This window comes from Lineus longissimus, chromosome 3, assembly GCF_910592395.1.
Source record: "Lineus longissimus chromosome 3, tnLinLong1.2, whole genome shotgun sequence".
NCBI lineage: Eukaryota > Metazoa > Nemertea > Pilidiophora > Heteronemertea > Lineidae > Lineus > Lineus longissimus.
This window is the reverse complement of record NC_088310.1, coordinates 23258843-23283682: the sequence shown is the minus strand read 5'-3', so window position 1 is coordinate 23283682 and position 24840 is coordinate 23258843. Positions and strand designations below refer to the sequence as shown.

General features: G+C 38.7%; 1 protein-coding gene across 2 annotated transcripts in view; it reads left to right on the top strand.

Moving 5' to 3' along the window:
* The window catches only part of LOC135484269 (uncharacterized), a 48321-nt gene that overhangs the window by 7672 nt on the left and 15809 nt on the right, over positions 1–24840 (top strand). For both annotated transcript variants that reach the window (XM_064765585.1, XM_064765584.1), the window contains exons 2-5: positions 8377–8510; positions 18810–18863; positions 23769–23843; positions 24528–24770. In XM_064765585.1, the coding sequence (XP_064621655.1) occupies positions 8377–8510; positions 18810–18863; positions 23769–23843; positions 24528–24770 (506 nt within the window). The remainder of the gene's footprint in view (positions 1–8376; positions 8511–18809; positions 18864–23768; positions 23844–24527; positions 24771–24840) is intronic.

Here is a 24840-nt window from a genome sequence, read left to right as displayed (position 1 = left end):
CTTTAAAGGTACTATTTTCACTCGACGTCATGAAGTTTTTCATTCATCGGATGTTAACTGTCCTCTTTGAAGTTTCCCGTGTGTCCATCGGCTGTGTCGGTTCATTTCACTAGCTTTTAATGTTTCATATTGGTATTGGCACTTGGACCATGTGGTCTGGCATCGCTATAGTCCACTCGTGGCAGCCCGTAAAAATCTGGAGAGGAAAAATCACTTCATTAAATCTGATTAGAGGCTGCCGAGTACCATACAATAACATTCGAGTGGGAACACCCCATGAAAAATAGATTCGCAAACAAACTGGTTCAACTTGAAAATTCAAATTGGGCTGAGGTGTGGCAGAACCCGAGATGGGTTTGCCACAAACCTACATCGATTATTCATCAGTCATCTAAATTTGTGTTTCCCAGAATCTAACTACACATGCTGTAAACAAGTTACTATCCATGTGCTGAGACACTCAGTAAATACATTTAAAATTTAATGAAACAAGTTTGCGTTCAAAAGTTTGGGTCGTGCTAGTTAATTGGAGGTGGGTTATTGTGTTCTACGAATGTTTGGCAACTCTCTGGACCCCGACTGTGGTTCCAATTAACCGTTCGTCGGGAACCTGCCCTGTGCATGTGGCTGATACAATAGTACTTGAATACGAGAAGTTTTAGCAACAACTAAAAACTAACCAATTAAGGTTACATGCACCCTAAGAGGGATATCTCGAACAAAAAAGTTTTGAAATAAACTCTTTCCAGCAAAATACTTTCCCATCATGTTCACTGTCCTGAATACCTCCACTTAAAATTCCTTTATAATTCGACTGTGAATGATCACCTGCCTGCGACAGATTCGCTTGGGTGATTCCAAAGATTTCAAAATTGATAACGCGCATCATAATTGATATCATGATACAAATGGGCCGTATTATGGAGTCTCTAGAACATAATGCTATGTTTGTTTGTTGTGTATCGTATTCGCTTGCCTTGCTATCTCAATTTAGGTTGAATTGCAGTTACAGACATGCTTTCACACTCATTTTCAGTCTTATATCTGTATCTTAATGCGGGTAAGCGTGTTTGTTAAGTCAAAACCAAGTTGGATAGAAATTCGGGACGCCATCAATTTCCTACAACATCGCCTCAAAAGGTCTGTGAACACGCGCTTTCCCAAACAGGTGCATGATGTGATGTTATCATCAAGTCACCTGCATATCACAAAAAGAAAGTGACTCGGACGTGTTGTACAAAGGGAATAAAGGCTACCACTATGTATACGGGTCAAACGCCTTCCAGCGTCTTTTGAAATTATTCGGCACGCGCGGACGACGCATTCTCCGGGTGTCTGCTGGTAAATTTACATTAAAAACATAGTACAATGCAATTTTTAATATTTTTTAGATGTACATATCGTCACCCACATAAAATAATTGCCCAAGTCATATTTTCTACTTTTAAGAAAAATGGAAAAAAAACTAATTCATTTCCTAACTATTGTTTTAAGTTTTATTACGATATGTGATTTTCTTTTGCCAGAAGTACATATGGCGATGTTCAATCTCGATATAAAAAAATCGAATAACATCCTGTATGAAGTTGCAATGTTAGAAGCAATATACTATTTGCTGATCTATCCAAATAAACTATCAATCAACGAATGCATTGGGCAAAAAATTATGTTTTAACTGACAAAAGACTGAATCCTCAGGTTTTACTTGGTCAGTTAGTTACTTGGCGTTAACTTTAACTCGGCGTTACATACGGGAAACGCCAAGTTAGTGATCTTGCTTTGAGCAACTTGGCTATTGTCACAATCAGATAACGGTCATCATTGCCTTAAAAACAACGTCAGAAGTTGAAAAGCTTCAAAATCCAGCTAACTCTATTCCTAATTTCACGAGTTTGATGGCATAATGAAGAATGACAATGAACTTCGTGAGAAAAAAATCAATATTTTGAGAGCAATTCATTTTTGATGCAACTCTGTCAATGTCATTTGCGCTTATTGCACCTTTTCACTGTCAAACAATATTTTTAACATCTAACTAATCATCGAAACTACTGGGCCGTACCCTATTTAATTTCGTCATAGGAGTGAAAAATCTGCCTCGGAATCCCTTGGCCGTATTTCGTGATCTCCACGCTATCAATCTACCACCTCCCTGGGGCAATTACGGTAGATTTAGAGGCTCAGTTTATATTGAATTTAAATTCATAACATAGAATAACAATGATGAATTAGAAGCTGGGGATTGGGTCCAGGGCCTCAAAGAGATTGCTCGTCGTCATGTTGGATGTCAAGCCAGTGACTGGAGAATCTATAGACAGATAAGGATGATGCATCACATTACACCAATAGAAATACAGAAAAGGTTTTATATATTTTATACGCTGGAAATGAATTCTATTCATATTCTTGCGTTTGCTTTTCGACTTGGGTATCTTTGCAAAGGATTTTCTATCTTAGTTTTCATTAAATACCGGATTGGAATAACATTTGATAACATTATCAAGAAATTATGTTGTTTCCTTCTTCCATATCAAACAGTGATTAACAAAAACCAAAGTACTGGGGAGAGTTTATTTTCTATGAAGCTTACTAGATAGATCGTGATCATCATTATCATCATCGTTTCAATATTATGGTCCCTAGATAACCTCTGGTCCAAATCGTCAAGCGGAAGGTTACATCCATCCACCACCTCAGTATTTGTTACCAATACAATACATGGTTGCAAAGCAATCAGGGCCTAGCATTATTAACCTTCCCCACCTATGAGGCTCGCATTATACATGTCACCTGAATCTTCGGCATGTTTTTCAATATACGAAAAAATGTAAACTATCTGTTGACTCGGTGGCAAGTGTCTTAAACAAACTTTGCTACCCCCGAGAAAACAATATCAGATGACTCGAGCCACCTACATGAGTAATGCATCAAGTCTTTGTTGCAGATGTACATTGTACGAGTTTGCGTTAATATCAATAAGACAAATGATGGACTTCTATCTTGATAAATATCGGTATAACATCGACCCTGAGCTTCCGTATAGGTAATGTAAGGATACAAATTTCATGCAATGCATTTGCACTTTTTGAGGTTCCTATCGCAACAAGGTATAATATGACATAATATTTCCACCGATCTATATGTAAGACCAGTTGATTAATTAAAAATCGGAAAAAAACGCTGAATACAAATTTATCTACTGCTTGTAGAGATACAGAACCAATAGTTTAAACTATAGTACTGATATGTAGACTTGCAACTTATTTCGAAATACACGCATATCTATATCTATGTACATGTACATTCGTGTTTGATGCAGACAACATGGTAGATACAGCCGACAAAATATTAACATCTGTCAGTGACCTCAGTCACTCGGTCTAGTATAAATACACCATATGCAGAAGAGTACAGAACAAGTTAGAGTAGAATTATGCATTAACTAAAGTTAATATGGATAATTATCATATAAATCGACTAGTATGCACACAAAGGGCCATGTTAGTAAAATTGCACATTGTTTCACAGAAATGGGAGTATGATTCTAATCTGCCTTGTAATACATTGGCTCGTCCTGAATGACACCATTTTCAATTTTTAAAACAAATATATACGGACGCGTCTCACAGGTGTTATACTTTACCTCAAAGATATTTAATAAAACCATGTAGGCTGTCAATAAATTAATGATGGATTGAAGGACTCCCAGATTTTGCCTGAAAATATTTGATTGTGGGCTTGAAGTGGATCAAATTACACATAACGATATTTTCATCGGCCATTCCAACTTTCATTTGAAGAGTTAGAGAGCCATATCGTTCGTCATCGAAGTTCCAAGGCAGGTTTTATATCAACCCTTGCGAAGAGCAACAAACATGACAAACGACAAAGTACACTGCCATTGTCCCTCTTCTCTCATTACCTCAATAGTAACCACACATATACTGATAACCATAAAATCTCACAGGTCCCTATTAAAGAGCACTCCGACATCTCTAATATATCACTATATCACTATTCACCAGAATAATACAATATGTTCAATATATCACTAAGATTCACTACACAAAATTCGGAAATTCCTGTACATGCATACCAGTACAGCAGGCCAACCACTTTTACATAGGCACGACACACACTCATGTGTTCACCATGCCGTCCAACCAGGAACTGACATTCAATACATGTACTGCATTACGTTACGTCATTAAATGAGTGAGCTATAAAACAACACTTCTTTGTGTGACCTTTGGCAGCCAACCGCTCTCGCAATTGTCAACCTCTATTACTTGAATATAAAGCATTGCATAAGATTTAACAAGTATAACAATGACGGTGTGTATGCGGCATGCGGAACAAAGGAAATAAAAGCTGACAGGGCCATTTCAATAGCAGTCTGCGACAGGTTTATTGTCGAGGTTGGTTAGTGTACATGACTGCATTTGCCCAAAACAACTCCTGGGCAATACTGTTGAACTTGGTCACAATGACGTAGTGATATATCAATCAAAAAATGTTGCTTTAGAGAATCGTCTTCTACCAGATGCGTTAAGAAATTATGATGTGGTCCCGTAACATAATACACAATACCTCAGGTTTATATTAGATTTAAATCTGTTAGCTATGAAATTCCATCCAGAATTTCATTGCCATTTCATTGCCAGCATGCGGAGGATATGAGCTTTTTCGCCCAAGTATCTCTCGAGATATTCTCGAGTGGTTGAAGTCTCATTCAGACATCGATATGTGGGACTCAAGTGTTTGGACTTGCGCAAAAACCAATTATTAGCCAATTGAAGATTCTAGCAGCCGTAATAATCACCAGGCACTGGTTGTCCATTGCTAGCATTGTCACCTATACTAAACGGCTAGTCAGCTCTGGATAAGTGGTACGAGTAAGTGTTAGTGGTGAAAAATGCGTGAATTAAAAATTTCGGTTTAGATTTGCTGTTTTTGCTGCAGAAGATTGTGAAAATATCAAGGTTCAGTGAACTGGTCTAATGCAGATTTTACTGCCATGCAACCAAAATCTAATGATTCGAGAACAATAATTACCGAACTTGTTTTGTTATGTATTCAAATGATGACATGTCCAGCAATAATCACTGGCATCAGTTATCGAAGGTTTAAGGTGACGACCTGAGTCGAGGTTTTATATATGTGGGCGTTGGTTCTCCAAATGATACAGCTTCAGTTCGTGAATGTCCCGCACCGAATGTGGGCTACAAAGACGTTCCTACCTATTCTGCTAACAGCACTGTAGAGTGTAACGCTATCAATCATGCTCATTTCACTAAACCTGTTTAAACCGTAAACAAGTAAACCTCTCACCGAGCAAGTTGCGTGGATGACACCAACCATGTAATAATAGACGACTGATGTGAGCCAGCTTACTGGGACCATCCATCCCCAATGACACACTTAGTGACAGTAGGAGATAGAGACATCATTGATTGCGGGAAATCAGCTCTACTGCAGGAGGTTAATCCTTGGCCCCGTGGCGTGTTCTACAAGCTACCTTGCCGTGATCTTGTAATGGTCGTGCCCAAACGAGGCAGGAGGAGAACGCACGCGTGGTCCCTGACAACGGTTTAGGTCAAGATGCCTCTTTCGATACGTTCTAAGAACTCCGTTTCAAATACCAGCGTAAATCATAGGAACGATCGATTTTCATATCAAAATCATGATATCGGCTTTTTATGGAACAGGAAACATTTGAGTCAAATGTATACACACAAATAAAATTGATTGTTAAGTAGATGTATCAAGGACTTCAATATTGAAATTTCTTTGTGTTCCGCATTGAGGGGTATGATTATCTTTGCTTAACACAAACAGCGAAGTCAAATTGGATCTGATAATGACAGGTACTCGTCATCCACCTTCTTGGGATCCCCCTGGAATAAACTATCACTTAAGGAGCAATGTAAGCAGCAAGCGAGACCATAGTTTTCATCTACAATTGCACGGACGTGGAGTCTATTGACGACAAAACATCGGCTTTTAGTGCAAGTGAAGGATACACTGCAAAGAATCATATTGAAAAACCATAATCACCCGGCTGTGGAGATCCTACAGAGACCTCTGCATCAGGAAGATTGTCATTCAGCAATTGATTTGTAAGATAACGCACTAGGAATGACGATCCATATCTGTGATTTATCTTTATCAGAATTACGCAAGGACACTGAGGTGGCTTTTTAACGTTTACTGTACACATCATCACTTGAAACGCCTGCTTTCTGATATCGTATAAACGACCAGTCACATGAGTAAGATAACTAGCGAAATGTTATGTTTAGAGAACCATCTACTTGAATGTGTCTCGATAATGAGTGTAATGACGTAATAATGAGCACCAAATTGTCCAACAACGGCTTGTCCAGGGAACTTCCTGCGACTACGCAAAACTAACAAATTTATGACCAATCAGAAAGACGTTTTCATGCTCTTCTGCTGCACACGATTTGTATAGCGACGACGTCCGTGTGTTAAAAAAAACGACGTACAAACCATTCTTGACCCTTTTATCGGAAATTGATTGATCCCGATACACTATCCAATAGTCCTTTCATCCTTTGGTCCGCGCTCTATCTATCCACGATGAACGGGCACCAAGGGCTGCTGCGTGTATCGACGGAGAAACCCTGTTTCTCCATTTGTTTGTCCACGAAGCTAATTTAGGACACAAATACGATTAGACAACTGGCGTGGGGATCACCAGAACTTTATTAGCCAAGATGGCAGGTTCAATAAAATTAATAACATATTGAACGAGCTGATCCGAGCTATGAAAGGGGATATTATTAACCGTTCCAAGCCTTATTCAGAACAAGATAAAACAAGATTGGTCAAAATGCGACATATGATGTAGCTGGGGTACTATCTTTAAATCGATGCGTGTTATTGAGAGGCGTTTCACGGAACTAGGATGATGTCGTGGTATCATTTTTCACAGGTATCTATACATTGAGACGGCTTTAGCGACGACGCTTGACACATTTTGTGTTATCCTACCAGACGACGTTTGGCCGATACTTACATGAACTTATCATAACGATCTGCTCGAATTACACTCGTTTTGGTATATGTAATCTCACTATTTCGAAACGTTCATATATGTATATCAGCTGAAAACCCCCCTTAAAAACTTGTATTAGTAAATCTAAAAAAATCACAGTAACATGCCGCGTATGTGAGGAATAATTCCACTTAATATGACCCATTGGCGACAAATTAATCTTCATGAGAAAGATGAAACGAAAAGCAATGTCACTGTTACCAAACGCTTTTCATTATAAAGTGTTCAGTAAGAATATATCACCATCGTAATAATATTTGTTTGTGTTGAACATCTGATTAAATCAATGACGTAAAGAAGAACGCACTGAACTCTTGAACTAATGCTGCTGTGATCAGTTCCTGTTAATAAAGGTTCTGACTAATCAATATTATCGCCCAGTATGAGTAACTATGTTTTTAATGCCTAACAATAGGCCTACTGCAACGCTGACCTCACAATAGTTGAGTCCTCAGGCCTTGAGGAAGGAGGATGCACGCTGATGTTGATGCATTGAGCATCCACGTGATGGACATGCACAAACACTGCATTTAAATAGTAAGATACCGCTACAGGGACAGGTGTTTCTCGTGTACATGTATATTCATGAAAAATGACATTTCGCACTGTTTTCACTAAGTTTAAAGCACCTGGCCCTATTCGTGGTTTCGCATACATTTTACTACATGTAAAGTAGGTCGGTTTTCAAAACAAATCCCTATATTTTGGTAGGACAATTACGATTTTATTAACTTGATCCAAATGATATCTTGCCAAATTGCGGTTTTACAAATACTGTAGTACACAGATGAAGTTAACGAAGAGAGGTACACAATTCGAGAAAAAAAAGTCATTTCAAGGTTAAAAAGAGTTTATGTAGTTTGCAACCTAATCCGTTGCCATTTCGAAAAGATATCAACCCAGGATAGTGTAAATACGTATGAGGAAATCAGTGTAGGACTCAGTGGCCACTGCTTTCATAATGAACACGTTTGTAAAATTATACATTGATATCAGGGACACTTTTTCTTCAACTCATTACCCCAGTACTATCTCATGGCAAGACCAGTAGTTGTAGTTGGTGCATCATGCGAATGAGCGAGAAGCTGGCACCTGAGAACATCTTGCATTGTTATCGCACCACGATCACCGCATCATCACCACGCACGCGCATTCTCTCATCGATCGGGGAGTCCGTGATGACAGAATGAGTAAATCGAGTTTTGCATGTGCAGATTTCATACAGCACCTGCTTTAGCCTAGGATATTCAATACTTGCAAATAAAAGTGACTGGAGCCCTTTTTCGTACTTTCAGATGCTAGCCGCGCCTTCCCCATGTGGATACTATTTCTTGCATTGACTTTGCTGGGGACGCAGGGATCGGCTGAGCTCGGGAAAAAAAAGATGGGCAATGACATCGGACGATGCCGAGCAAAATGTGTTGAAAAGGTAAGTCGGCAGTTATTTCATTTTTTAATTAAGATTCATAGTGCTTTGATAAAGGGTAGGCCATACTCTATAATTTTAACTTTGGAGTGGCAACCAAAATTAGGTTAAATTTCGGAGTTAAAGTAAAAGGTATAATCGACCCCATATATTTATGTTGATTCGAGATCCCTGTATATATTACTACATTCTAATCAAATGTTACAAATCGTATGGCTTGGCATGTATCAAATGTTTATTATTTTACTACACAAAGGGAACGCAACTTAATTTCCATATATACATATTTCGAGTTACGTCGTATTATCATTATAGTCTCAGTATCACAAACCGTAATTTATCATGTTTAAAGAAAAAAATATTTAAAACAGAGTAGAAGTCGTCAGAAATGCAATAAAACAGTGTGTCTATAATTCTTTAATGTTTGGTAGGCCCATGCAATCCATCGACTTGATCACGTTGACCAGAGAAAAAAATCACCTCGTGCTTGTTGTCGGATGAAAATGTGAACCTCTCTGTTACAGCGTGCCTCGATACTTATTCATCATTGTTCATGTCGCCATAACCCAAATCAGTTAAGGGTCACTGCAAAAATGGATTGCATTCTCGAGAATTTATTTTGGCATCCCGTCCTCGGGGCATTTTTATACATCTCGGTGTTTTGATTGTAGCCTGAAGGTGTCAATCCCATCACGATTGTGACACTTTGCTCGAAGTTGAACTGACGGGTGACGGCAATAGACAGAGTTCCGCGTTCCGACAGTTACTTATTAGATATGAGCTTTTCTCCCTACGAGCTGATAATGCACCCTCAAGTTGATTTTTTATCATTTAAAGCGATATCGAGGCGAGTGTTATAACTGCATCATGGCTTATTTCAATTTAATCTGATTTTAGACAAATTGTCTTCGGCACGTTATCACATTTGGAGCTGCAAGTTGCGTTAATTCGAATGATTGTTTACAAGTTACCAGGCATTTATACAACTGGGTGGAGTAAGGCGAATTAGATATGAGATACATGTAAAGTCCCACGCTGACTGTGGGGTTCGAACCAGACACCACTTGACCCAAGCCGACAGTCCGGGCCTCTCGTCCACAGCTTGTCTGAATTAATTTTGTGATAGTTATTTGTGATCTGTGTGATAAAATGTGAAGGCGAAATGATAGAGATATTATCGTATTGATCAACTGCTGCTAAAACATGTCCAGTGCCAGTGCGCACTTGAAGACCCGGATGGGTTTAGACTGAATGTGTAATTGTTTAATTATTATTGGTCGCTTGCAATGATAAGAAAATGAATTCGTTTTTGTCCACTGCATCAGTTATGTCTATCATCTATTTTCTTCATTTACACCAATAACAAAGGGGGTTCGCCAGCTGTGTATTTTTTTCTCCATTTGAAACAGTTAATTAATTAATACAAATAATAAAAGAAAATTGATCAGATGCATGTATTGTGACTCTTTTATATGAATGCCAGAGCACTAGAATGTATAATTGGCATTTTAGTGCAACAATTCTCCATCGACGGTACAACAAGTTCAGCTGCGTGTTATTGATTGCGACGTGAAGTCTGAGAAACATAGGTCTGTCCGAAAAACGCCATTTTCAGCACTGGAAAGCTCTGTCGCTGGGCTTGCTCCTAGTAAACTCCTAGTCATGCTTTGTCGAAATCTGACAAAGTGAGTATTTCAGATACGTTGGACATTAGCGTTTAAGATGAAATATTAGATTTTCTTCAAACTATGCATGTTCTGTATGACACCACAAAAAATCTGAGTGCAATCTTTTTCGTTAAATGGACGAACGAGCAATGTTGACAGGTGCTTCCGACGACAAATGCAAGCGAGCTCGAACATGATAGTTCGAGAAAAGCCACCTATAAGCCTGCTATCGACAATCTGTCAATACGTGTAGTGGCAACGTGGTCTTAGTATGCTGATCCACCATTTGATGATTTTCATGTGCTCGTCCTGCAATCGCCTGTCAATTCTAAGGCTCAATTTATAATATTGTTACCGTTTTACCCCCTGTTTAAACGTGACACAGAATATATGTAGAATATGAAGATATTTTTTAAGAATGTCAACCATAGGTGCCTAATTAGCCTCCGACTTGAGTTTCTGCCAATTGTAGAAATCTATCCAGTTCGTTTCACTTGATATTATGTTCGGATTTTACATTCTGGTTTGTGGTCACCTGATAATTTTTTAGTTGAATTACAGATCATACGTAATTCCAGCGTCTCTAATTGTGATAATGAACCGGCCCAATATGCACAGATAGGTAGCTCAAAGAAACTGGAGTGGAACAGCACTTGGTAGTGCAATGAACGAGAGATAGAGCGAGGCCCTTGAATCGAATATCACGGTTTCATTTTAGTTCCAAATATCACTCAGGTTTTAACAGATATGCCATCCACATTTACTGATATGTTTAAATATATTTCTGCATATACCTTTAATTGATTGGGATTGGATAGACATTAAATCCTCTGGCATCATCCCAAACCTCCTGATTAAAGACCACTTTTTAATAAAATCAAATTAAGAAGAGCATTTGAATCAATATTTTACGACATCAGCAGCTTTCCAAATATGCACGTCTCAAGTAGGATTAAACAGTCAACTTGAGTAAATATTACTTTGGATTAATGTTATAGAGTGAGCGAATTCTGTTTGACATAAATCATTTAGGAATGTGAAGATAATTACGCTTCTGTTGAATTCGTTCTCTCCTCCCATACAAATTCCATGCCGGGTCGGTGAGAGGTCATAGTGATACTTGATTTTCGCCAAATTAATATTTCAATTTTAATCTATTCAGTAGACGATTAATTGAACACCCTTAATATTTAACTACAGTAGAACCTCCCTTAGCGGACACCTCTCTACTAAGGACACCCTCTCTATTAAGGACACTAGTTTTGGTCCCAAATAGGTCATTTACATTCATTTTGACCTCTCTAATCAGGACACCTCTCTATTAAGGACAGCACTTGTCGGTCCCGAGGGTGTCCTTAATAGAGAGGTTCTACTGCAATTGGTCCGGTAATTATGAATAAATATTTAAAGTCATGTAAATGCAGATCGTTCCTATAATAAAATCACTAATATTGGACTTTGGAATTAGCAGACCCAATTCCGTATTATTTGTCTGTGGTCAAGAAACCAGGGCCCGTCACGACTATACAAGCTGTATTAAACCCTTGTAGCCCAAGAAGTGGAGCTTGGTCAACCTGCGAATGAGATGAAGCACTCTCTCTTCGATGAAGCACTGGTTTAAAATATCTTGAAGTTTCGGCTCGTTTCATCAGCCAATCTCCTTTTCTTATCGAAAATATGTACTTATTTAGGATGACAGCTCAGCCACTCCTATCTCCTTCCCGTGCGGGCAGTTGATACTGAGGCTGCAAAAAACCCTACAAATCCGGTCATCTGTCCCCAGTGAAGTAAACCTTCCACCAACAGTTATCTGCATCATTTTAAACTGCAAGTCTACCTGAAATCAGTGATAGATCAGCCATTTACCTCGTCTATCACAAGTGACCCGTAATTGGTCCCAAAGCGGTCTACTTCGGATATTGCATTAAAGCTCGCGGTCATGCCAAAGTAGCTGGCGTAATAGCTTGTTTTCTTAAATTTAACACTTTATTTTAGAGATTTATATAATTTCATAGTTACCTGCATCTTTATAGACGCACGGTATGTGGCTGAAACGATCGTCACTTGAGTAGCTGCAAATGTTGCTGCTGAAAAATATATTATTGCGAAGCTGGACAATTAATCTATACGCTGAAACCCATGACACTGGTTTACATTTCGCTATATCTTTCCAAAACGTTTGCGTACGTTACTATCACAACCGGATTCCGAGTGTGTGCTTGAACATGTAACTAAAACATCTCCTCAGTGATGCTATTAATTTATAAATGCTTTCCCTGAAGTTCTTTCTTTTACCTTTTTCCGATGTGAATACATGAGTCGTCAGCTTTAATTTGATATAGTTTGAAAGCATCAGATATTTTCTAAGAAGTGTGACACGTAGCTCCAAGGAGGTTTATTTGAAGACCAACATCACTCATACATACCGGTGCACTAAAATATGCTTAAACTGTCTTTTAAGAGATTTAACAATCACGATGGAGAGTCGGTGACTAATCAATATCATACACGATTTTTACGTTGAAATTCCAATCATCTGGTATGCTCTTGTGGTGCTGGTGAAGAAATAAATTAATGCCATACTTCATGAACTTGACTTTGATTAATAAACATCATTCACCTTGAAGCCAACTGACTTTTACGATCCACACTTTTCAAAAGTGCTAAAATGTGAGTTATTATGGCAACATTGAAACGTGTGGAATAAGTCACTGTGCCGTTTTTAAAATGCATTGTGCGAAGACAGGTCCCGCCTTTCTTCTCTGCAACAAAGGGAAAGTAGGATGCCATCACAAGCTGCCTTGATTAATCCTCGTGTTGACTAGGGTGGGATGAAATCATTAATTTTCCTCGCCTTTCATCTCTATACTATTGCCTAGCCGCCGCGTACAAAAGCAGCTAAATTCTCGAGATTTCTTAAACCCAATGATTAATTATGTGAAATGTAAGTTTGCAAGACAGTTATATTACTGTCGCAGTATCTTGGAAGGCTATTCTTGTCTCTTTGACGGTCATCACCGTCACGCTACGGTGTGGTCTAGTGCAAAAATATCTGTGGTCGCTTTTACATAGACTAATTCAAGGTTGATTGACGCTCATATTTGTTACCATCTTTTTACATTGTTAGAACATAGGACATTTCAAACTTCTACAGCTGACAAAAGTAATATTACTGCACAATCGTTATAGGAAACTGTACACCTACCAACGGAGGTTTATTATAGAGAATCGCAGTATTCTGCCTTCAATCACTAACGTATGAATACTTCCATTCGCAGTTTATACATTATTTTGAAGTTTTAAAAAATTTGGCACACATACTCAATATTGTACGACATTACATCTGTCGGTTTGTTCGGGGAATTAATAATCAATTTACAGGTCAATACCTTTTCCTGCATGTATGCATGACATAATTAAGTTAGAGTTATCAGTTCCATTTGCAATACACATGACCGTATTATCTAGGGGATTAATTCTATCAAAATTCCGAGACCGGTATCATATCAAAATTGCATCGAGGGGTATCAAATATATCCATCGTTCTGAAAGTTCATGAACTGTAGTAACACATATGGACCAGGTGGTGACCGTCGGTCACGTTACGTATGTAGGCTACAGATGTACCTCGACTTTTTTCCGTCCCTGGTAAGCTCTTGAAGGACCGACAAGGCCCTTACAGCCGGAATAAAATGGGGAAGTCACCATTTTCTGTGGCTTTGTCGGCAAGTCAGAAAGTCGATATCAGTGAACACAAATCTTACGCTTTGAGCAGTTAAGTCAAAATGAGATTCTCGGATTTATTAGCTATAAATTTAAATCGGAAGAGATAAAATTAAACTTCACGCGCGGCCGCGCATGAGAAAACTTGTTCAGCATTTGTTATTCAGTTAGGCACCATTCAGAATTAATTTAGCAAAAAGAGGAAAAACCCCTCAACGATTCATCAATTCTATACGGTATCGTATCGCTTCAGCTTTTTCCAACATTCATAACCGTCAATCCGAGAACCATCATTATCGGTATTTTTGCCAACACTTCTAGAGCGTCCTCGACTAAGAAAGTGACAAAACATATGTCATGGTTATCAGAATGTTTATTGACAAATTAGAACGATCTGGTGGTGATATCATATCTATTAGGTAAGGTCCACTGGCGAAATCGACGATTTCTTATGCAATTCGCGCTGCCATGCATAAATTGCGATTGCCAGTTGTGAATTTATAGTCGTGTTTGTGAATGTATTGATCGTCATAATCGCCATCTTCTTAAAGGAAATGCAGTTGATTAACCTCAAGTAGCCGCTCGGTTACAAGGTCATTTCACGCTAACCTGAGCGAAATGACATAATCATCAATGTACATGTGTTATATCATTTGTACAGGCGATTTCATTCAACTGAACACCAACTTACAAATTCGATCAAAACCTGTCCACAAGATAAGGCAAGCGACAGTGACCCACAATGCGCATGCGTGAAGTTCCGCGCATGCCTCCGGCAGCATCAAATGTCATATCGTCACAAACCCAATTCATCACTTTCTTCTTCTCGCGCCAAATCGTTTAGGCGCTGTTGTCATTTATATCAATGCAACTCTTTCAGATTTTGCACGGCCGACTTATTACGCCGGTACTTTTGTTAGTGGAATTATGAGTTGGTTCCAAGGTGATAGACGGATTTCCTCTGCTTGCTCGCTTTGACAATACGTCGGTTACTCAAGACAGAGACGTATTGGGATCTGTCGTCGACTTCGAGCTTCGTATACCCTACTGAACAACATGTACATAAAGAGAGCTTAGCCGCTTATTTATCATATTTCCCTGAGAGGTGTACACGTAGTCCATCCACATTTTATGTAATGTTTTATATCTCTCGTATCGATTCACACAAATCCTTTCAACCCGAAATGAAAATCTTAGAATACGGACAAAATTTTGTGATTGTAATTGCACGCCTGCATTCCAAAACGAAACAACAGCTCGGCTGTTTGTCCTTCCAAAGGCCACGACACCTTATTTCAATATCCTGTTTTATGAAATAAATATTTGCCATCTTGACATTTATTTTGACTCTAAGATGCATAATGCGATGACGTATTACCACTGAAACATCTTTCCGGGGCAATTTGTCTGAGTAAGTCCTGGTAACGACCATGTTCCGGTTATGCATTATGCTGATAACGAAGAAGATGAATCTCATTTTTTAATTTCATATTTGAATTTGAATCAACAAAAAAACCAAACAGTACAATGTAGCACTTCTAGTTTTTCTGGATCTAAACTTTCCATACACACTAGATGCCCTTAAAACACGCTAATAAGTATAATCTCAACCGATCATGTGTGAGATAGTTTTGATTTATTTTGGACCTGAATATTGTGTATTGTCAGCGTAAGATTTCAGTGCAAGATACGTTACATGGAAAAGAAGTAAATAATTTCGCCATAAACTAGTTTTGATATTTGCAAGAAAGCATAACATGTAGTTCCCACTGTAACAAACGGCCCATGTTGCCAATGCCCTCCGTATGCCCATCGGGTATTGCACTTGGCACCAGGATTTGGGACACTTTTTTGAGGTGCAATGCATTGCGTGCCTGGAGGAACTTTAAATCCAATCGGATTTTACTTTCAATGCTATTAGTTCTCTTAAAGAAAAGCAACGAAGATACCGAACATGGCGTTTATGAACGATAGTCAGTAGTCAGTAACTGACTGACGTCATTGCGCGATAGGCCGCACCAGACCACCCAATATGATTCTATTACAAAATCGTAAACTACTGGCGAGATACCATAAAAGAGATGACAGACGAAAGCAACGGCGGAACAATCAATTTGTGTCTCTGTTAATGACCATATTGTGAAAACATTGTAGTCTACGTGATCCTTTCTCTTATCAAAGAGAGACAAAAATGCAAAATTTACATGTAACACCAAGTTACAGGGACCACATGTTTTGAACAGCTAGCCATGTTTTGGCCGTTTGGTGGTTTCGAACCTGATAGTTTGTACATGTCTTATCATAGGATGTGCACGCAATTTTATCATGGTTGATATATGGTCACCCGTAATATTATGAAATAAATCGACCAACGATCCATGCTGAAATTTATGACCTAACAAAGATACCATGATCACAGATATTTGTGCACCAAGTCGTATGTACTCAAGGCAGGGAGTAACTGTTATTGGACAGATCACCCTCCGGTTTTCTTTTTGGCACTTAAATGGACGAAGACAATATACGCAGGCATGTTCTAATACTTCATGCCATCAAAATTACACCGACATTAAACGATCCATTTGTCGACTGTCAGTCAGGAACGGCGGGACATCGATACCTGATATTTTGAACCTATCAGAGCTCGAGACTGACGTCAGCTCCCATCTCCCGCGTGTATCCTCACCCAGTCCCTGCATGGGAGACAGAGATAAGCCTGCGCATCGATCATCATCGTTGTTCGCGCGGAAATCACCAGATGTTTCGCCCAGTGTTGCCCTGTTCGTTTGTTACGGGCTGTCATCTCGACGCAGTGGTTCTGTCAACGCCCAATCGCTCTGCTGGAGAAACATCATAGAACTACTATGCTTTTGTCCAACTTCTATTTCGTAATAACGCTACAAAAACTACTCGTGGTAATAAAAAGCAACCGATCAGAGAAAAGACACGCAGCAATTGGAAATTTGTTAATCGAACAAATCAGGAGTTAGAAACAAAAAGTCGGGGACGTAAAAAACAGTGTTACCTCCAGAAACAGTCAGTGCATATGTTATTACTTGAGCACATGAAAGATAGCACAACCACTTGGAAAAAAACGTGTGCTCGTAATCTTTGCAAAACTAGTTACTCTATTTGCTGCCACTGATACCGCCAAAAAGATACGATTGAATTGTTAATTTTGTTACTATCTCATCAATGCACTGGCAGTATCGTGACTCCTCTTAATACGACTCCAGGACGAATAACTCATCATGTGGAAAGCACAAACAGTACGGCAATGTTTCAGCCTAAGTCCACTTTATCATTTTAATCGCTTTATTCAAGCAACACGAATGTTGAGATTCGAATGCAATTTGATTAGAATGGGGTGTCATCCCCGGTAATCAGTTCTTGTTCCTATGGCAGGAAATGTCATCGTTCCAAGCAAAGTATCACCATAAAACTCAAGATTAGGCAAAAAGAACATTCCGCGTTTCTTTCGCAGTTTTCTTATCATCCTTATTTTTGTAGCCTACAGAGAGCATGTCTCCTACTCCTGCTTCTTCTGCTTTAACTTAAACGGTTTTGAACAATTCGATCAAAACTGCCAAAAAGGGCGATATAGCTTCACCTGAACTTAATACCCCTATTCATAAAGATGGTACATTTCGGGACATTCAAAACATTTTGTCACTGGTCGACGAGAAAGCTGAGTTTGCTCTTGCTCAACAACAAAAACAACAACAACTAAAGAAAACGGGCACAGTGGAATACATCGTTCTTTGTCAACATGTTCCAACTCTACTATTCAGCAATACTTAATACTTGTCAAGACCACTGATATTCAAAAAGCATATAGTTGGGTACTATTACAGAAACAATTTCTCTAATGGATTCTAAACTACCGGAGGAAGTAGTTAATAAAATAAACTAACTTTTATTTTTGAGATTGTCGTCCTTTGATGTCAACTGGATCGTGTCTTCCGAATCGTAATATGTTATTGTATACATAAAACCTGAAAATAATTACTTTCACGTAGCAAAATTAAGCTTACATAAAATTTCTATGGCAAAAAACCCGAAAACTGTGATTTGACTGCAGTATTTTCGAAGATGAGATGACCGTGATAACATAGTGGAATCCCACTACATTATGTTTCGCTGTAAAAGGAAATTCAATAATCGCCCAAGGGAACAATTAGATGTTTCACTTCCTCCACGTCGGATTGTCATTGACTACAGATCGTTACAAGAAAGGAAATTACTAATTTCACAGTAAACAAAGGCTACACTGAGCAAATAGGTTACTTGTTTGATGTCATGTGCCACCAGGGTTCATGTGGTTGACCGGTACATGTAAGTAAGTATGTAAACACGCCTCTGTTAACTCTTTCGATCGGTTAATTTGATATTTGTTTTGATCGACAGGAGAATATTTCGTTGGCATAAAATACTGTTCTTTTAGCCTTAAAGCATCTTAGTTTGAGATTTTGGAGAACGTATACTGTACATTCTCTTTTATCAATCGAAGCGTTAGCAGTGTTTCTGTATTTGTTTTTGTTTGAAAAATTTTGATTTGGTAATAACGAATATTTTTTGATTTACATTCCAAGCACTTTCGAAGTTATTCGGTCATTGGGGATGACACGTGTACACATCGTTCTTTTAATAGAATACGGTATATGTTCTTGTTGACCTTGCAGAAAAAATACGTCCGACATACCTATTGGTGATTCCTGACATATCCTTTGGTTTTCTTAATCAGAAATATCTCTTTCTTTTACAGAATTGACATGCTTCGTCATCGTGGCAACTCAGTGTCAACCTTTTTCGAATTAAAAAAATTCGTATAAGAACATTTAATTCTTTTTACAGCGCTTATTCAAACATCTAATATTTTATTTTTGAGCAATTTACTTTATATTCTTTTCAGTATGTGTTTTCTCCTGCTACGAATGGTAAATGCGAACTTAGCGAGTGCAAACCGGTGAGTATACATTTCATCATTTAAATCCACACAATCCACCTTGCAAAGATTTCAAATTGAGAAATGTTCATTCTTGGCTAGGTTTGCATAAAAGAAAGAACACAATTTCATCACAGTTAACACTCTGCTCAAGGCAATGCACTCTGGGCTAGAACAAGACCAACATAGCGATAATTGCGACGTGCCGGAAATCGGTGCATAACTTGAAAGCCAATTAGAGCGTCCAAAATCGACCTCTGCGCACAAAAACTGCGCTCGGTACCGCGAATATCATGTCAATTAACGCAGCTAGAAAATAGGTGTTGCGGTAACCAGTAGATTTGATTAAATCTTACCCCAAGCTAGCTTAAATGAAATGAAGAAAAATAGCCTTGGTGAGAATATTTTAATCATTATTTTCCGCGCAGGTTGTATCACACTCTGCTTATAAGAGAGAAATTTGCGTGTTTGATTCGGCAGTTAGCGAATATTTGACTGTACAAGAACCAAACTTTAGGCAAAGACATGAAATTGAAGGGTTGCAATTTTAAGACTTAGCTTCGTTCGAAGTATTGCATACAGTTGGAAAATTTTTCTAAGCATGCACAAACTGCACTCATCTAAACTAGCCAGTCAGACCCGAGTACAATACATGATATCATGTGTGCATGCCCCATTATGGCATTGCTCACAACCAAAACACTTATTCTAAGAAATTAATTAAATTCAACACATTAATCTGAATGTCATGGTTGCCATAAACGATCTGCACGGTTCGCTGATGCATATAGATACTTTTAATTGAATTTAACGCTTTTTGAGCATGCTGCAGATTTTATTTGATGTGGATATTCCTAGTCAGCTATCATGTCTGGCATTGAAACATACTTTGGATAAATGCGTAATATTATTAAAGGATCAATACAGAATTCATGAATCGATCGCAGAACAAAATCAGAAAGGGTGTTACATTCCCTCAACCCATCGATCGTGGGTATAGCAAGAAAGAAACCAACGTATGCCAAATACGGTACTTAGCCTAATCTGATCTGTGGGGCTTTATTGCTGGGAGAAAAGATGGATTATTACTCAGTACGTCCATAGAATCATATAGGGTTTCATCACCGAATTAAGCTATTGTCAGTAGTAAATATTACTGACTTCGCACGGAAAAAGAACAGCAGATCTCAGTGTTATATCTTCAGTAGTTAGTCGTGATAATGGTCAAGCGTGAAGGATACAGTTTTCTTATTGTTCAAACGTTCACTCAGGGCTGAACATATGTTTTATAGCAACATGGGTATTGCAGTTGATGTAGTAAATTTCTACAACAATTCAAACGTTTTGTTGAATTTTTTTCTTTAGATCATCAAGTTGGTGGTTACTTAAAAAGACGATTAAAAATGCCTTCCCGTTCCCTCTACATGGTTTATTAGGTTTATTATTGTGATAAAATGATTTACCTTGTCAGAGAATATTTTGCTGATCACAACAATCAAGTCAAACAGAACAATTTCATAATAACCTGCTGTAAAATTATTAGAAAATACCACAGCTTATGAGCGGCGAAATAAATGACCCGCGTTGAGCCGACAGCGGCGAAAATGATGATGGCATGCGGGGAGGATTCTTTAGAGATTCTCTCCATTGAAAAAGACGTCAGTTCCGATCCAGCGGTCTTGATGGTTACGTCTTAGATCGGTCTCCGGGGTGTCGGGAACGCTTACCGCTGGCGGCGATAAGTGCCACCAACACCGGTATGCAGCGAGATAGGATGAGGGCAGCGTCCTTGGTCCCCTTATCTCCCTAACCAAGGAAATTGTCGCTTATGTTTAATTATTTCTTGCTGCTTTTCGGTGGTACATTTTTCAGTGGATCGTTGTAAAATACGATTGACCAGGATATGATTGCCTGCATCCTGTCCCCGGGGGACAGTGGCGATAAGTTCATATGAGCTAAGCCAGAATGCACTTTACCAGTTAAAAGGAAAAAGAAAGTCGTCCCTTCTGAGGGTATAGCAGAATGACTTCTTTGCTTTATAATTTTAACGTATTTAAGTCCTAAATTTTTGTTTGATATCGTCGCTGAATTGTCAGTGACACTGGGACTTGTACTGTCCGTCCAGTGCAATGAGTTCTACACTCATAGAAATAAAGGACTTTTGAGCTTTTAAAAAACATATAATGGGTTTTGGGCCAATACAGATATGCACCTCGTAGAGGTTCAGCTCATCAAATGGCCTGTCCTCACAAGCAAAATCCGTGCCCTTTCACCTCTCGTCTGCCCCATCGAACATGAAAAGATTGTAACAAGCCAAAGTGTTATTAATCGCACTCATAATGCTCTGAAATATGGATTTTCCTGAGCAATGGATGTAATGTTAGCACTGGCGTGATACCATCATGATTTATGGCCAATGTTAATGCTTATCGAAGGTGCGAAGAAAGAATCACCGCCATTTTAATTCAAATAAATGAGATAACGAAGAAGAAAGAAGAAGAAAGAAGAAAGCATGAAAGTAACGCGGAAATCGCCAATGAAAGGGGTTGAGCTTGTGATAGCCGAGATTTATTTCTGATATGACATCTGTGGCAGCTGCTGTGGTGAAGACGTGGTAATAAAAAACATCTCGGAAACTGTGGCTTGCTTGCCTTAAATATCCACTTTGTGGAAAACGGTACACAGGGAAAACATGATCTGGTGATGTTCATCCAGACATCTTAATTAATTTGATATTTGCCATGTTGTTAAATAGATGTCAAATAGACATCACTTTGTAACGTAAAAATATACATATCAAGATTTAGTCTACACGTACATTCAGGTCAATAGCGTTCGTTCTAATGTTTCTACATTTTTAGCTTGTCCCCTTACATACACATGTACCTTAAGCCACAGTACTTGCATTGAGGGGGCAAGGCAAAAGTTTGAGATGGTACACAATGCACCGACTTCCTCATAAACCAATCTTAGTGGCTGTTTGTACAGCTTCGATTTTACAATCATTGACCACATTAAGGCAATTTGACCCGTGCTTACTACTGCACGTGGTAATTTAGCTGCACGATCCCGTAAGATATGAGTTATTCGATATTCTACGCATTTCATAAGTGGAGATAACATTTTATTCGAGCACCATAAATCGCTTCAATATCTCATTGCCGGCGGGTTATTAGTGCCCACAATGACTTCTTCGAAGGACTCTTTCGATTTCATCTCGTGTGTTTTCCAATACCTACTCTTTCATTGTGGACAAAACAGAATAAACTATCTTAACATATTACTACTGTAGGCATAGTATAACCAGTCTAATTGGTCGGATAAAAAGAGCCCGGCTTATACATTCAACATAGGCATTATGATATAAAAAATAAAGATTTATTGATATTGATTCTGAACATTACATTTATGGATTGTTTTACAAACATTGGAAATATCCTTACCTGAAAATGAAATAAAACGTCATAATAACGCGAGAAATCACGAGCGGGATCACAAAACCTTGAAGATATTTCAGTGCAATGACATACGTGCGATGACAACGATGCCCGGCATTATTTGCTCTCGCAGATCCCGCGATGGGAGTTGAGGCAACTTTGATTGAAAGCGTGACGAGAGTCTAGAGGCTGGATCAATCAGGGTACCATCCAAATGGCGAATATGATATAATACCAAAAATGCATTACGGCGGTTAGGACCATCTGCGTTCTGTCGGTGTCACGAGTTTTTTCTCCGTTGCGCGACTCAATGTGCATTATTCCCGAAGTACCAACTTAGCAGCCATGTTTGATGTAATTTAATATTTCAGCAGTTCTGCAACGAGTGATGCGATTTATGAAACGAGTTAAACACTTAACTGCAGCGCATTTAATTGTATTTCATTTTCGTCCAGGATTTAGCAAGAAAGTACTTTAATTGCATCGACTATTTTAGAGTCGAAATCTTCTTAATAAGACCTTCGCTTAAGGTGGCTTCGTCCATATTTTCCATATATAACTACATGTACTAGTGTATGTGAGGCACCAAGCGCCGAGGCAGACCCGAGACCAAAACTAAAGCATGTTAGTACGATATACATTATGAACGTACTTGCTTTCTCAATTTGAAACATTTTAGACATAATCTTGAAATTCAAAAATACATATAGATTTACAATATCATGAGTAACATTAAGAAATCGACGGGTAGAACAAATGTCGTTTTTCAAATGATAGAAGAAATATTCATATCGAACCGTAACACTGACGAAGGGCATTCAAACCCATTTGAAAGAAGAATTTTCCCCAACATTCAAACTCCTGCTGGCGTTTTTGGTTTGACTCGCATCTGGTTTCCTGCAGTCGAAAAAAACTTATTGCGTCATAAACGCGATGAAGTTGTCCAATAATTTGATTAATCAAAAGCAAAGAAACACGGAATGCAATCCCGGTCCCAGTTGAGAAACTTTGCATTATGAAGTAAGAACTCCGCGAAGAAATGTACTGGCCACTTTCTACGTGTTCTTGCGATCTTCACATGATTTTTTTTCCTGCAATCTTGTGCAACTCTACCTTGAACAATCGGGGCCTTTTCATATTAAGATTGGCAACGCGAGAGAGATAGAGACTTCGCGCAGTTGTGTCTCTTCTCCTCCGTGATTTATCGCGAGGCATTAATTTGCCGCCCAGATGTGCCAAACCGATGAATAATTAAGCGATTATTCGTGGATTATTTCGATTCTTCTTCTTTATATCGCTGTGTTAAGATTATTGTAACATGGGCACTGGAGAATTCTTGACCGCGAGGTCAGTTCATACGATGAAGGGAATGAAGGCAAACCACAGTTTTAATATGATAATGTGGTGGTGGCCAGTCACAAAAATAGTTACACATACAAGTACGCTGACAAACTCTTTCTTTAATCAACTTTAAAAAAAATCATTTCAGTGCTGGAAAACATGTTACTACATCTACAAAGACAATGAAGTTTGGAAACAGATGTGTCCCGAAGCCATATTATGCGTAAGTTTAAGATCACAGGATGCCCCGAAAAGATGAAAGCCTCCTCTCTGTAGTTTTTGCACAGAAAAGGGTGTCACTATTTACTTCTAAAAAGTCTATTTGCTTTTTTTACAACGTTATTTCCGATAGTTCCACGTTCTGGTATTAACGTACATGTACATGCACATCTTGTAAATACTATAGTACATACTATCTGCAAACGTAGCTCGAGAGATTGATAGTGCTGTTCTCAACGGAATAGGGAAAATTCACTGTCGTGAAAGAAGGGTTCTAACGTTAAGAAATGTTCACACGCCGTTGGTTGAACTGCTTATTTAAGAAGACACCAATGAAGCAAACTATATGTCACCTCCACAACACAGTATGATAAGCACCGAAACAGTGTCATATGTTTGATAACAATGGCAAACCGGTGACTAATGACTTCTTGGAAGGATACTTAGCGACAGAGGAATAGTGTTGACAAAATGGGATTCCTCGTAACTGAATGTTCAAAGGAGAACAACTCACAACAGGAAAAGAAATTGATACTGTAATTTTTGAGTAGCCATCAAACACACGTATACGTGAAGCAATACTGAAAACCTTAAACCTATAACAAGCCGAATTTCTCAAAAATGATTCCTTCCATCCCCCAATACATAATTATTTAGTACTATTTGACTCTTCATCTCTACATTTTAGGGAAAGGGATGTCGTTTCGCATGCAAATTCCACGGGACGGCTACGGAGGCCACAGATCCAATGGATGCAAAATTCACTTCTCCACCGAACATAACCACAGAGCTTAGGAAGAAGATGAAATACTCGATAAAGTGGACGGCACCAACATATACTGACGGGAGGAGCGCTTCTGATAATACTATATACTCTTTACTCAAACGGCATTGGAAGAAGGCACGGACTACTGGTCAATATCCGTGGCAGGTAGGAATGTATTGTATTATATCGTACCCATCCCATACCCAATGTACACAATACTTGTTTTTTTGAGAAA